This window comes from Indicator indicator, chromosome 2, assembly GCF_027791375.1.
Source record: "Indicator indicator isolate 239-I01 chromosome 2, UM_Iind_1.1, whole genome shotgun sequence".
NCBI lineage: Eukaryota > Metazoa > Chordata > Aves > Piciformes > Indicatoridae > Indicator > Indicator indicator.
In genome coordinates, this window is record NC_072011.1 from 37,372,401 (window position 1) to 37,385,736 (window position 13,336).

General features: G+C 46.1%; 1 protein-coding gene across 1 annotated transcript in view; it reads right to left on the bottom strand.

Annotated features, from left to right (window-relative positions):
• The window catches only part of SMYD3 (SET and MYND domain containing 3), a 419,115-nt gene extending 406,435 nt beyond the window's left edge, over positions 1-12,680 (bottom strand). Inside the window, 2 exon segments of the mRNA XM_054393109.1 lie at positions 12,206-12,208; positions 12,511-12,680. Of these exon segments, the coding sequence (XP_054249084.1) occupies positions 12,206-12,208; positions 12,511-12,680 (173 nt within the window).
• Between the last annotated feature and the right edge of the window lie 656 nt (positions 12,681-13,336).

Below are 13,336 nucleotides of genomic sequence, written 5' to 3' on the forward strand. Positions count from 1 at the left end.
CCAATGTCCTGCAAATGGAAAATACAGTGAAATCTCCTAAGCTTGTAAATAAAGAAGTTTTCTTTATCCCCTCAATCCTGCTACATAAACCTGAACCGAAGCTGTACTGCCACTGGCCCCATATTAAAGGGGGGGGTGGGAGAGTCTTTAGCATAGAAGGAACCATAAAGAAAATTGTAATTAATGACAAAGGAAGAATCTATTCTATTGCTTTCCCCAGTAAGGTGTTGGAAGAAAATGCTGGCCATAGAAATATTGTCAGACTTCCATAAAAGCACAAACAGTATTCTTCTCAGCAAGGCACTGACACTAACACTACAAATACTCTTTTGCAAAGAGGGCACCATCATGTAACACAATGTTGTGTTCTCTCAAGAAATTGCTTCCACAGAAATATACACTGTCAACATTTTCACAGAATCACAGAATGTTAGGGGCTGAAAGGGACATCAAAAGATCATCTAGTCCAATCCCCCTGCCAGAGCAGAAACACCTATAACAGGTCACACAGGAATGCATCCAGGTGGGTTTTGAGAATCTCCAGAGAGGGAGGCACCACAACCCTCCTAGGCAGTTTTTTCCAGCGTTCACCCTCACAGTGGAAAAAAATTTTTCTTCATTTTTCCATGGAACTTCCTATGCCTCAACTTCCACCCATGGCCCCTGGTCCTGCCATTGAGAAGAGCCTGACTCCATTCTCTTGGCACTCACCCTTTACATATTTATAAACATGAATGAGGTCACCCCTCAGTCTCCTCCTCTCCAAGCTAAAGAGCCCCAGCTCCCTCAGTCTCTCCTCGTAAGGAAGATGTTCTACTCCATCATTTTTGTGGCTCTGTGCTGGACTCTTTTCAACCAGTTCTCTCAGGTCCTTCTTGAACTGAGGGACCCAGAACTGGACACAATACTGCAGATGCAGCCTCACCAGGGCAGAGTAGAGGAAGAGGGGAACCTCTCTCAACCCACTAACCACAGCCCTTCTAATACACTCCAGATGGCATTGGCCTTGGCCACAAGAGCACATTGCTGGCTCATGGTCAACCTTCCATCCACCAGGACCCCCAGGTTCTTTTCCCCTTCACTGCTCTCCAACAGGTCAGTCCCCAGCCTATAGTGATCCATGAGGTTGTTCTTTCCCAGGTTGCAAGACACTTGCCCTTGTTGAATTTCATTAAATTTCTCCCTGCCCAGCTCTCCATCCTTTCTAAGTGTTGCTGAATGGCAGCACAACCTTCTGGTGTGTCAGCCACTCCATCCAGTTTTATGTTGTCAGCAAACTTGCTGACAGTGCTCTCTACTCTCTCACCTAGGTCATTGATGAATATATTGAACAGCACTGGTCCCAGTACTGACCCCTGAGGACTCCACTAGATGCAGGCCTCCAACTAGACTGTCCCTCTGACCACAAACTCTCTGACTTCTTTCCTTCAACCAGTTCCCAATCCACCTCACTACCTGACCATCCAGACCACACTTCCTCAGTTTAGCTGTGAATATGCTGTGGGAGACAGTGTCAAATACTTTACAGAAATCAAGATAAACCACATCCCCTGCTCTACCACCATCTGTCCACCTGGTTATGTCTTCATAAAAGGCTATCAGGTTGTTCAGACATGACAAGAGCACATTGCCGGCTCATTGTCAACCTTCCATCCACCAGGACCCCCAGGTTCTTTTCCTCTTCACTGCTCTCCAACAGGTCAGTCCCCAGCTTATACTGATCCACAGGGTTGTTCTTTCCCAGGTGCAAGACACTTGCCCTTGTTGAATTTCATTAAATTTCTCTCTGCCCAGCTCTCCAACCTAAGTCATGCCGAATGGCAGGAAATCCTTCATCAACATTTATATTTCCAAGCAGATCTTTATAACTGTGCTGTTTTGAGGCCAGAGAGGTCCTCTCTTGCCCCAAGAGGGACAAAAGAATGACACTCACACAAAGGAATTGAAGAGTGATGGAAAGTTTAAATGGAAAAGCAATTGGTGAAACTACAAAAAACTGCAAGCATAGTGGCAAAGAATATTCCAAAGTGTACAGAGGCCCTTACATAATACCCAAAGGCCTCCCAATTCTTCCCTTCTCCCCACCTGAGGGTACACCCAAAACTCCCAGAGCTCTTTCTTCCCCACCCCCCTCACCCCGCACTGGTAGACTAGTCTCAGGCTGGCCAGGTCTGAGATGCATCCCCCCCTTTCTCCTCCTGGCATTAGGCCTAGACAGGCCTGGGAGGCTGTGGTGGTTTGAAACTGTCTTTTTAATTTTTCCTTGCAAAGTTCAGAACAGAGAAAGTGAAAGAATGTAAATAAGTCACTATTGGGTGTAAGAAAGCAAAATAACGATTGTTCTAAACACTTCCATTGGATAGATAGAAATGTTTAAGAACTATTACCCAAAACAAAGTAGGCATTCTGCACATTCTGCGTTCGGCAGTGGGGGCAGTTGCTGGGCTGTCTGGCTGCTGTTTCTTCTTCTCTTCTGTCTGAAGATAACACACTGACCTTGGCAGCTAAGTTAACAATTTTCTGCTTAACCAACTCTGCTTCTCTGTCCAGGGGGGTCTGGGGGGGAAGCTCCTGGGAGAGGGAGGCCCCTTTGGGAGGGTCCCCTTGGGGGGAAGCAAAGGGAGATCGATTGTGCTTTTTCTGTTGATTATATATATTTATGAATGTTGTGAATTTTGTATATTTGTACATATTCATTGCATTTCATTGTAGATTTTAGACTCTGCTTGTAAATACAGCTTTTCATTTGCTTCCAGACTGGGCTAGCCTGGTTATTGTTGGTGGGGGGGGAATTTCAGCTCACACCGACACACTTTTTATTTTTGGCGCCCAACGTGGGGCTCGATTGCTTGTTTGATTTATTTCTGCTCAGATTAGGAAGCAAAATGAAGCTGTTTTGGATTTTGAGTAATTTTATTTCCTCTGTTATCAGTGTGATTGTCTACAGATGGGCAGTTTCCTGCATGATAGACAAGATTGTGAGATATGTGGCATATAAGTCGTTTCTTTGGGTTAAGAACAAGTTACTGAATGTTGGTGAATTCTGTTATGGTCTTATTGGGCTAAGAAGCTATGGTAACTCAACTATGGATCTGCTAGCAGACACATATGAGTTTGTTACTCCTCTTACAACTACAGAGGGTCTTTGTAACCAGTGGTACCCTAGATATCTTGTACTAGCCTTAATCTTAATTTTGTTGCTTCTTGGAATAATCATATGGCTACTGATAGCACTGTGTCAAGAAAGACATAAGGCTACTTGCTCTTCCAACTCTGCTGTGAATGGGAAAACCAAGCCAGTAAATTTGGTGGCCACTGTAACCAGAAAGCGTAAAGGAGCTGCAGGAGGAGATGCAGATGCTGCAGGAGATGGTGCAGATGGAGATGAGGGTCCTTCTACTCAGGGTCCCTCTGTTAAGAAAGATCCTTCTGATGAGGAAGAGAGGGTTAGCCTTAAAACTCTGGTAGACCTCTTGAGACCCCACATGGATGATGGAGATGTAGGTCAGGATGTAGACCCTAGTAGATTAGCAACTGCTGGTAGTGCCTCTGAACTCAAAGAAATTCAACGGAGGATTAAAATAGGATTATGGGGACAGCGACCTCAGGATGATGATGAGGATGAGGATGAGGATGACATACAGTCAGCTAATGCACCCAGACAGGAAATTAGACATGTGAGGAAGGATTACATCAGAGGAGATAATGAGCCAGTCCTGTCTTGGCTAGCCAGGTGTTTTGATATGGGAGCCCCAGCATTGGTGGTAGGTGACAAGTCGGCCTCTCAGTTGGGGATGCTCTCAAAGGATACAGGCATAGACAGGCACCTAGGCAAGTGCATTGGTAAAGTTTCTCTGTGGGCACGCCTCCTACTGGCAGTCTCGCTGAGGTACCCCAGCAGAGATGATTTACCATGGAACCCTAAGCCTTGGACCACAATAGCTGAGGGAATCAAGCGTCTGAGAGAGTTTGCTGTGAGAGAAGTAATGTATGGAGATCATAAGACTCTGAATCCTGATGAAATTCCTGTTGGAACAGGCCTTGCCAAAAAGCTCATTAAGCTTGCTCCTCCTAATTATGCTACTATTCTGGCAAGCAGGATTGTGGCAAGAAATTATGGTGGAGCACCTCCTACTGTTGGCCATTTCACTGACCAAATGAGGCAGTTGGAGGATAGTCTCACACGTACTTCTTTGGTTTCAGCCATTGAAACTCTGTCTGGAAAGATGGAGAATTGCATGAAAGAGCTGAAGGAGGAACTTAAAACCTCCATATCCAACTTGATGAAGGGGGATGATTCTAATTCCTCTTCCTCCAGATGGATACAAGTTTCAGCTGTTAGGAACAGACGTGCTCCAAGAAGGCCATTCCAGAATAGGTCAAACCAAAACAGACAGCAGAGGCAATCACGTGGCAGTATCTGGATAACTCTGCGTGATCAGTTTGGTGAGAACATGAACAGATGGGATGGTCAACCAACTTCTGATCTTTTCAAGAGGTTACGGGAGCTGCAGAGGGGCAGATCCCGAGGTAGCAATACCAGGAGGGTAGCTGTCGCTTCCTCAGTTTCCCAGAACAACTCTGATAGCTCCAACAGTGATCCTAATTCTGGTGCTGGACGTTGTGCCAGCTGTACATGTGGAGGTAATCCCCACCATTAGGGGTGCCCTGCCTTCCGCCAGGGGGAGGTAAGGGATAATGGAGATAACAGAATCTATTGGGATGTGTACATCCAGTGGCCTGGCACTTCAAAATTTCAGAAGTACAGGGCCTTGGTTGACACAGGAGCTCAGTGCACCATAATACCATCAAATTATCAAGGGGGAGAATCTATAACTATTCAGGGAGTCACTGGTGGGTCTCAAGAGTTGTTTAAGATAGAGGTTGATATAAGTTTAACTGGGAAGCAGTGGAAGAAACATACTATTGTAACAGGTCCTAATGCACCTTGTATTTTGGGAATTGACTTTCTGAGAGAAGGGCGTTTTAAAGACCCTAAGGGTTACAAATGGGCTTTTGGAATAGCAACTGTAGAAATTGATGGAGGAAAATTGAAGTTGTCTATCAGACCTGAGCTTTCAGATGAATCTGCAGTTGTGGGACAACATGAGATAGAGGATGTAAAGCTGCCGGTTGCTTCTCAAACTGTGCATCACAGACAATACAGAACCAACCGTGACTCTTTGGTGCCCATTCAAAACTTGATTCGTCAGTTGGAGAGTCAGAAGGTCATCAGCAAAACTCATTCACCTTTCAACAGTCCAATCTGGCCTGTGCGAAAGCAGAATGGAGAGTGGCGTCTGACAGTTGATTTCCGTGCCTTGAATGAAGTAACTCCACCCATGAGTGCAGCTGTACCAGACATGATGGAACTCCAATATGAGCTGGAATCCAAGCAGGCCAAATGGTATGCTACCATAGACATTGCTAATGCTTTCTTCTCTATTCCCATAGCAGAGGAATGCAGGCCTCAGTTTGCTTTCACCTGGAGAGGCATTCAGTACACATTCAATCGTTTGCCCCAGGGGTGGATTCACAGTTCAACCATCTGCCATGCAGTGATCCATGATGCTTTGGAGAAAGGTGGAGCTCCAGAACACATTCAGTTCATCGATGACATCATCGTCTGGGGTGAGACTGCTGAAGAAGTCTTTGAGAAAGGCAATAAAATCCTTGACATTCTCTTGCAAGCTGGTTTCGCTATCAAGCGAGACAAGGTGAAAGGACCTGCCAGGGAAATCCAGTTTCTGGGAGTGCGGTGGCAAGATGGTCGCCGTCACATCCCAATGGATGTGATAAACAGAGTCTCCACCATGGCAAATCCCACCAACAAGAAAGAAACTCTGCGTTTCTTAGGCATAGTGGGATTTTGGAGACTGCACATTCCTGGATACAGTCAGATTGTGAAACCTCTCTATGATGTGACTCGAAAGAGAAACAGTTTCCAATGGGGTCCTGAGCAACAAGCAGCCTTTGACCAGATCAAGCGAGAGGTAGTCCAAGCGATGGGTCTGGGACCTGTCCGAACTGGTCCAGACATTAAGAACATTCTGTACACGGCCGCGAGTGACAATGGTCCAACCTGGTGCTTATGGCAAAGAGCTCCAGGGGAGACACGAGGACGTCCTCTTGGTTTCTGGGGTCGTGGCTACAGAGGCTCAGAGGCAAACTACACTCCAACAGAGAAAGAGATTTTAGCTGCTTATGAAGGAGTGAAAGCTGCTTCTGAAGTGATTGGAACTGAGTCACAACTTCTTCTAGCTCCTAGATTGCCAGTTCTGAATTGGATGTTCAAAGGCAAAGGTTCTTCACCACATCATGCAACAGATGCTACCTGGTCTAAGTGGATGGCTCTGATAACACAGAGAGCTCGAATGGGAAATCTCGAAAGGCCTGGTTTGGTGGAGGTGATCACAAACTGGCCAGAAGGCACAAGCTGTGCAAAACCTCCAGAGGAGAGAGTAACTCGTGCTGAGGAAGCTCCTCCTTACAGTGATCTGTCTGATGATGACAAGAGATATGCTTTGTTCACAGACGGTTCCTGTCGTCTTGTTGGGAACAAGCGGAGATGGAAATCTGCAGTGTGGAGTCCAACGCGCAGAGTTGCAGAAGCGAGAGATGGAGAAGGAGAATCCAGTCAATTTGCAGAGGTAAAAGCTGTCCAGCTAGCTCTTAACATAGCTGAACGTGAGAGATGGCCAAAGCTTTATCTCTACACCGACTCGTGGATGGTAGCCAATGCCTTATGGGGTTGGCTGAAAGACTGGAAGAAGAATGGCTGGCAGAGGAAAGGAAAGCCAATCTGGGCTGCAGATCTGTGGCAAGACATTGCTGCTCGCATTGAGAGAATCCCAGTGAAAGTGAGACACATCGATGCTCACATTCCTAAGAGCAAAGCTACAGAGGAACAACAACACAACCATCAGGCAGATCTAGCTGCAAGAGTTTCCCAGGTGGACACAAACTCTGATCCTGATCCTGATCTTGACTGGAAACACCGAGGTGAGCTGTTCTTAGCTCGGTGGGCCCATGACTCGTCAGGACATCAAGGCAGAGATGCAACCTACCGATGGGCTCGTGACAGATCCATTGACATTTCCATGGATGCTATCACACAAGTCATCCATGACTGTGACATTTGTGCTGCTATTAAGCAGGCAAAGCGGATCAAGCCCTTGTGGTACGGTGACCGATGGTCCAAGTACAAGTATGGTGAAGCCTGGCAGATTGACTACATCACTCTACCTCGTTCTCGATCGGGTAAGCAGTATGTGCTGACTATGGTAGAGGCAAGCACTGGATGGCTGGAAATGCATCCAGTTCCTCATGCAACTGCACGTAACACCATTCTTGGCCTGGAGAGACAAATCCTGTGGAGACATGGAACTCCAGAGAGGATTGAGTCGGACAATGGAACTCATTTCAAGAACAATCTTGTAAAAAACTGGGCCAAAGAGCACGGCATCGAGTGGATATTCCACATTCCCTACTATGCACCAGCTGCAGGGAAGATCGAACGCTACAACGGTTTGCTGAAAACCACTCTCAAAGCCATGGGGGGTGGATCTTTGAAAAACTGGGAGAAACATTTAGCACAAGCAACCTGGTTGGTGAATAGTAGAGGTTCAGTGAATCGAGCTGGACCTGCCCAATCAGATTTGTTGCGAAAGGAAGAAGGTGATAGAGTTCCTGTTATCAGAGAAAAGAATCTGTTAGGCAAAACGGTTTGGGTATTTTCTCCTTCAGGAGAGGCCAAACCTGTCCGAGGGGTGGTTTCTGCTGAAGGTCCTGGTCACACCTATTGGGTGATGCAAGAAAATGGTGAAATTCAGTGTATTCCACAAAGAAATCTAACTTTGGCTGAGAGAGGTTAAATTCAGAGTGTTGCGCAGATACAGCATCGCGCCCAAGAGGAGAGTTCATGAGATCTACGGTGCACGAACCCTGAGAGCCCTGAGTCACCTGAGAGTCCCTGTTCCTTTCTTCGCTCCATCTGCGAGGAAACAAGCTGTTTGCTGTTTTTCCTGTGATTTGACTCTTTTGAATCATCTACATCTGAAATAGCCGGAATGAACTATGGTCTTTATTCACCTATTGTTGTAGATATTATTTTAGGTTAGATAAATGATAGTAGCAGCCAATGGAATTGTTTAGAAAGGGTGGACTGTGGTGGTTTGAAACTGTCTTTTTAATTTTTCCTTGCAAAGTTCAGAACAGAGAAAGTGAAAGAATGTAAATAAGTCACTATTGGGTGTAAGAAAGCAAAATAACGATTGTTCTAAACACTTCCATTGGATAGATAGAAATGTTTAAGAACTATTACCCAAAACAAAGTAGGCATTCTGCACATTCTGCGTTCGGCAGTGGGGGCAGTTGCTGGGCTGTCTGGCTGCTGTTTCTTCTTCTCTTCTGTCTGAAGATAACACACTGACCTTGGCAGCTAAGTTAACAATTTTCTGCTTAACCAACTCTGCTTCTCTGTCCAGGGGGGTCTGGGGGGGAAGCTCCTGGGAGAGGGAGGCCCCTTTGGGAGGGTCCCCTTGGGGGGAAGCAAAGGGAGATCGATTGTGCTTTTTCTGTTGATTATATATATTTATGAATGTTGTGAATTTTGTATATTTGTACATATTCATTGCATTTCATTGTAGATTTTAGACTCTGCTTGTAAATACAGCTTTTCATTTGCTTCCAGACTGGGCTAGCCTGGTTATTGTTGGTGGGGGGGGAATTTCAGCTCACACCGACACAGAGGCCTTGAGATACTCCACAACCATTACCTGATAGGGAAACATCTCCCACGGGAGCAGAGAGGGAAGAAAGAGAATCATAGAATCATAGAATCAAGAAGGTTGGAAGAGACCTCAAAGATCATCGAGTCCAACCTGTCACCCTAAACCTCATGACTATCTAAACCATGGCACCAAGTGCCACGTCCAATCCCCTCTTGAACACCTCCAGGGACGGCGATTCCACCACCTCCCTGGGCAGCACATTCCAATGGCCAACCACTCTCTCTGTGAAGAACTTTCTCCTCACCTCCGGCCTAAACCTCCCCTGGTGCAGCTTGAGACTGTGTCCTCTTGTTCTGGTGCTGGTTGCCTGGGAGAAGAGACCAAACCCCTCCTGGCTACAACCTCCCTTCAGGTAGTTGTAGACAGCAATGAGGTCTCCCCTGAGCTTTCTCTTCTCCAGGCTAAACAGTCCCAGCTCCCTCAGCCTCTCCTCATAAGAGAAAGAGAACGATGGATGGATTTGCAGATGGATTTATAAGGCGCAGGATTTATGGGTAGAAATACGCCGTTTCCTGTGCCCACCTTATTGGGTTGGACACCCAGGACACCAGAGGTGTAGCTTATGTGGCAGTAACAGGAGACACCCAGCCTGAACTGCCATATCCTACTTCAGACTAGTATTTCTTTAATTGCTAATGGAGTATAATTCAAAACAGACACAGTATCATACTAAATCAGCTATAGCAGAATATTTTAGCGCTGCCTTCTATTAAAAAGGCTGTATGAGAAAAGGCTGAGAAAGCTGGGACTCTTTACGTTGAGGAGACTAGGGGGGATGGGAGGGAGTTGTAAACAGCTGTAAATATCTAAAGGGTGAGTGTCAAGAGGATGGAAACAGACTCTTTTCAGTGGTGTCCAGTGAAAAGACAAGAGGCAAGGGACATGACCTGAAACACAGGAGGTTCCGCGTAAATATAAGGGAAAGATTCTTCATTTTGAGGGTGGAAGAGCACTGGAACAAGCTGTCCAGAGAAGTTGTGGAGTCTCCATTTCTAGAGGCATTCAAAACCCACTTGGATGTGTTCCTCTGTGATTTACTCTAGGTGATCTACCTCTAGCAGGAGGGTTGGACTAGATGAACTTCAGAGCTATCCTGAAGGGACAACGCCCAAATGTCCTAGCCCAGAGAATGGGTTAAGCACCTGTGAAATGTGCAAACCTGGACACTTCCCAGGGTCCAGATAAACATGTAGCATGTGTAATTAACCTTGCAACACACTTGTGAAGTGTGTCCCTTGCCATGTTTGGATATGCCCCAGCAGGGGGGAGAGAGAGAGAGACAGACAGACAGACAGCCCTCTCAGAGCCAAGAGTCGCTTGAATTATAGTTACAGCATCTGGGAAGATACCAGACAAAAAAGCAAGCCATGAGTACCCAGCTAATTTTCTACATAACGCCCCATGTGGGAAACTGCAGATCGTAGCACCTCTATTTCCAATTTAAATCACTGTATTAGAAATTCTGAGATTTGTGCTTAAATAGTTTAGCTGTCTTCATGTATGACCAAATAACAGAACCTTTAAACATACTTTGTAAATAAATAATGGCAGTGTCTGAGGATACCACTGCCAGAAACATGAAATATATGAATATATATATATTTTATTACAAGACATCACTTCTAACCCCTACCATTCTGTGATTCTGTGAAAAAACAACATGAATCTATTCATTAGAAAAGAGAGCACTATCTCTGAAGAAAAGAAATCGCAAAAAGGGGAGCCATCTGGTCTACATACAACACAGACCCAAATAACACTTACCAAAAATTTTAATTTAACTACGTAAGTAGTACCAGTAGCCCAATAAGGCAAAGTAGTGATGTTAGTCCTTCTATTGGTAAATGCACCAACTATATATATATATATTTCTTTATTATATATTTATTAAAATTTTAATATTTTCCATCAACAGTAATAAGCAGAACTATGGCACTTGCCAAGCTTTGCTCTCTGAATCTAAGCGGCAAACCCTGTCCCAAACAGTCATCCTTACCCTGATCAGGCACCTCAGACCCTCACTGTAAGGACACATCCAAAGTCATAGTAAATGAGCACTATAGTAAACCTCTGACCGTAAATCTCAGTGAGACCATGGTTCCTCTCATGAGGCAGTCCAAAAATATTTTGCACATCGTTACCCATCTTCTGCTTCACCCAGCACTTCTCGCAAAGCCAACAACACTTATTATAAGATGGAAGACAAAATACAGAATTAGTTTACAATATAAAGCCTGAAACTTTAATCATAGATACATGACTGCTAAAAACCTAAATCCATGTCAACTTTTGTTGTTGTTGTTGTGTACCTGCACTGCCACCTAAAGATCAAAGTGAAAAACAGGAACAATAGAAGACAATAGACTTTTAGCACTAATGTTTCTTTCTGGCTTTGTTCTAAGATCACACTGCATAGTCACAAAACAGTTCAATTCTACATCCCAATTCAGCAGTTCACCAATTGTCTAATTTTGACACATAGAAAGAGACATATGTATAGATATAGGTATCACTCACTAATTTAACACTGAATGAGTAGCCATTGCCTTTTATTAGATGACTTCACAGATATATTAGCTAAAAAAACTTCCCAGGTTTTGCTTTTTATATGCTGAGCATAACCTAGAACGCACTCAAACTTTTCGCTCAGAAAATGATCACATTATCATTTCTTTAAACAAAAGCTGAAACACCCTGTAAGGACATGAAGAAAAAAACCCCAGAATCTTCAATTAAACATCAGCTGAAATACTTCCAAAAGAAAAAAAAAAAAAAAGGCTAGGCTCTGTAAGTCTCATAACTATATATAGCTTTGGATTATCTACCATGTTAGATGTTTCAGGTACTAATATACAGACCTCCTACAAAAAGGTCTATCACAAATTATCTTGCTAGGAAAGTACTAACGGATAGAGGAGTTATGTTTGCTTGTTTAAACAAGTACAGAAGGCTACCGTGGGTTTGTCAGTTTTCACTTGTAAGGATTCTGGGGAAGAAGGGAGGCATTTTTTTCAATGCATGTCTCAAACCCACATACTCCTTACAGAGAAGCACCTCGTCCCGGTGACAGTAAACTCAACCACCTCACGCTGCCCGTTTCATGAGGGCTGACGAGTAACTGCTGTCCTCACCCCTACGAATGTTCAGGACCAAGCGTTTATCAGTAGACTACAGCGTCATGGTCATACGGATGGTGACCATAGAGATACACGGGGTGAGAATTTTACCCTCACCATAACAACCAGCTACACCCGGGGCCGAGGCAATCACAATGCTCACCAAGGCCCGGTCGCCCCCACCACCGCCGCCGCATTTTGCCGCTTATGCCTCGCTGGGCTGAGGAAGACCTCTGAGGGGAGACTGGCGCCTCTAAACACCGCCCACCCAGTGAAGCGCCAAGCCACCGACACTACCGACTCCCGCCACCCGCCCCCAGCAGGCAGCCCAAACTTTCCGCACCCAGGAAGAGACGCTCTGTTAGAAAAGACTCTTTTAAAAAAACCTCACTAAAAAGAGCAGCAGGAAGCGGCAAAGCGGCACACGCCGCCCTACAAAACATGGCTACCGGGACCCGACAAACGCCCTGCCCTCCCCTTCCCTCCCCATCGTGACCCCAGCCCAGCGCCCCGGCGCTGCCTCGCCTCAGCGGAAGGGGAGGTGCTGGCCGGGCGGGGCCTACGAGAGAGACGGCTACGGTGTCCCCACCGCTCGCAAGTACCTTCGTAGGCAACGTTCGCATACGTTGCCTAGCTGCGCCTTGCTGACGACGTAGGCGAAGGGCTCAGCTCGGTAAAGCAGTTGGCCAGGCAGTACCCATCGGCATGAGCGGAGGCCGCTGCCTTTGCCTGGGCTGAGGAACCGCTCCAGCTCTAGGACCACCGCCTCCATCTTCCCGCGCGCGCCACCACATAGAGAGCGGGGGACCGCCCCGCCCGCCGCCACGTGATGCGGCGCTGCCGCCGCCATCTTAACTCAGGGCCCCTCCAGGGTTGAGCGGGCATTGCAGTATGTACCTCTGACCGATACCAGATCTCTTGCCTGTACTGAGAGCCCGCGGGGCAGAACGCAGCCCTTTAGCCTGAAGAAGGAGTTACTTAGTCCTAAGCACAAGAGGGACGTGGACTTGTTGGACCAGGGCCAGAGGAGGGTCACGGAAATGATTAGAAGGCTTAAACACCTCTCCTGTAAATGAAGGCTGAGACATTTGGGGTTGTCCAGCCTGGAGAAGGCTCTGGGGAGACCTTATTGCAGTCTTTCAGTATTTAAAAGGGGTCTAGAAGAATGACGAGGACAGTCTTTATAGTAGGGCCTGTTGCAGCAGGACAGGTGTAAGGGTTTTAAACTGAAAGAGAGTTGACTTAGACTAAATGTAAGGATGAATTTTTGTACAATGTGGGTGGTGTAAAACATGCACAGGATGCCCAGAGAGGTGGTGACCCTGCCCCTTGAAACATTCAAGGTCAGGCTGCACAGGCCTCTGAGCAATCTCATGTAGTTGAAATGCTCTGGGTAACTGCAGGGGGCTTGGACTAGATGACACTTAA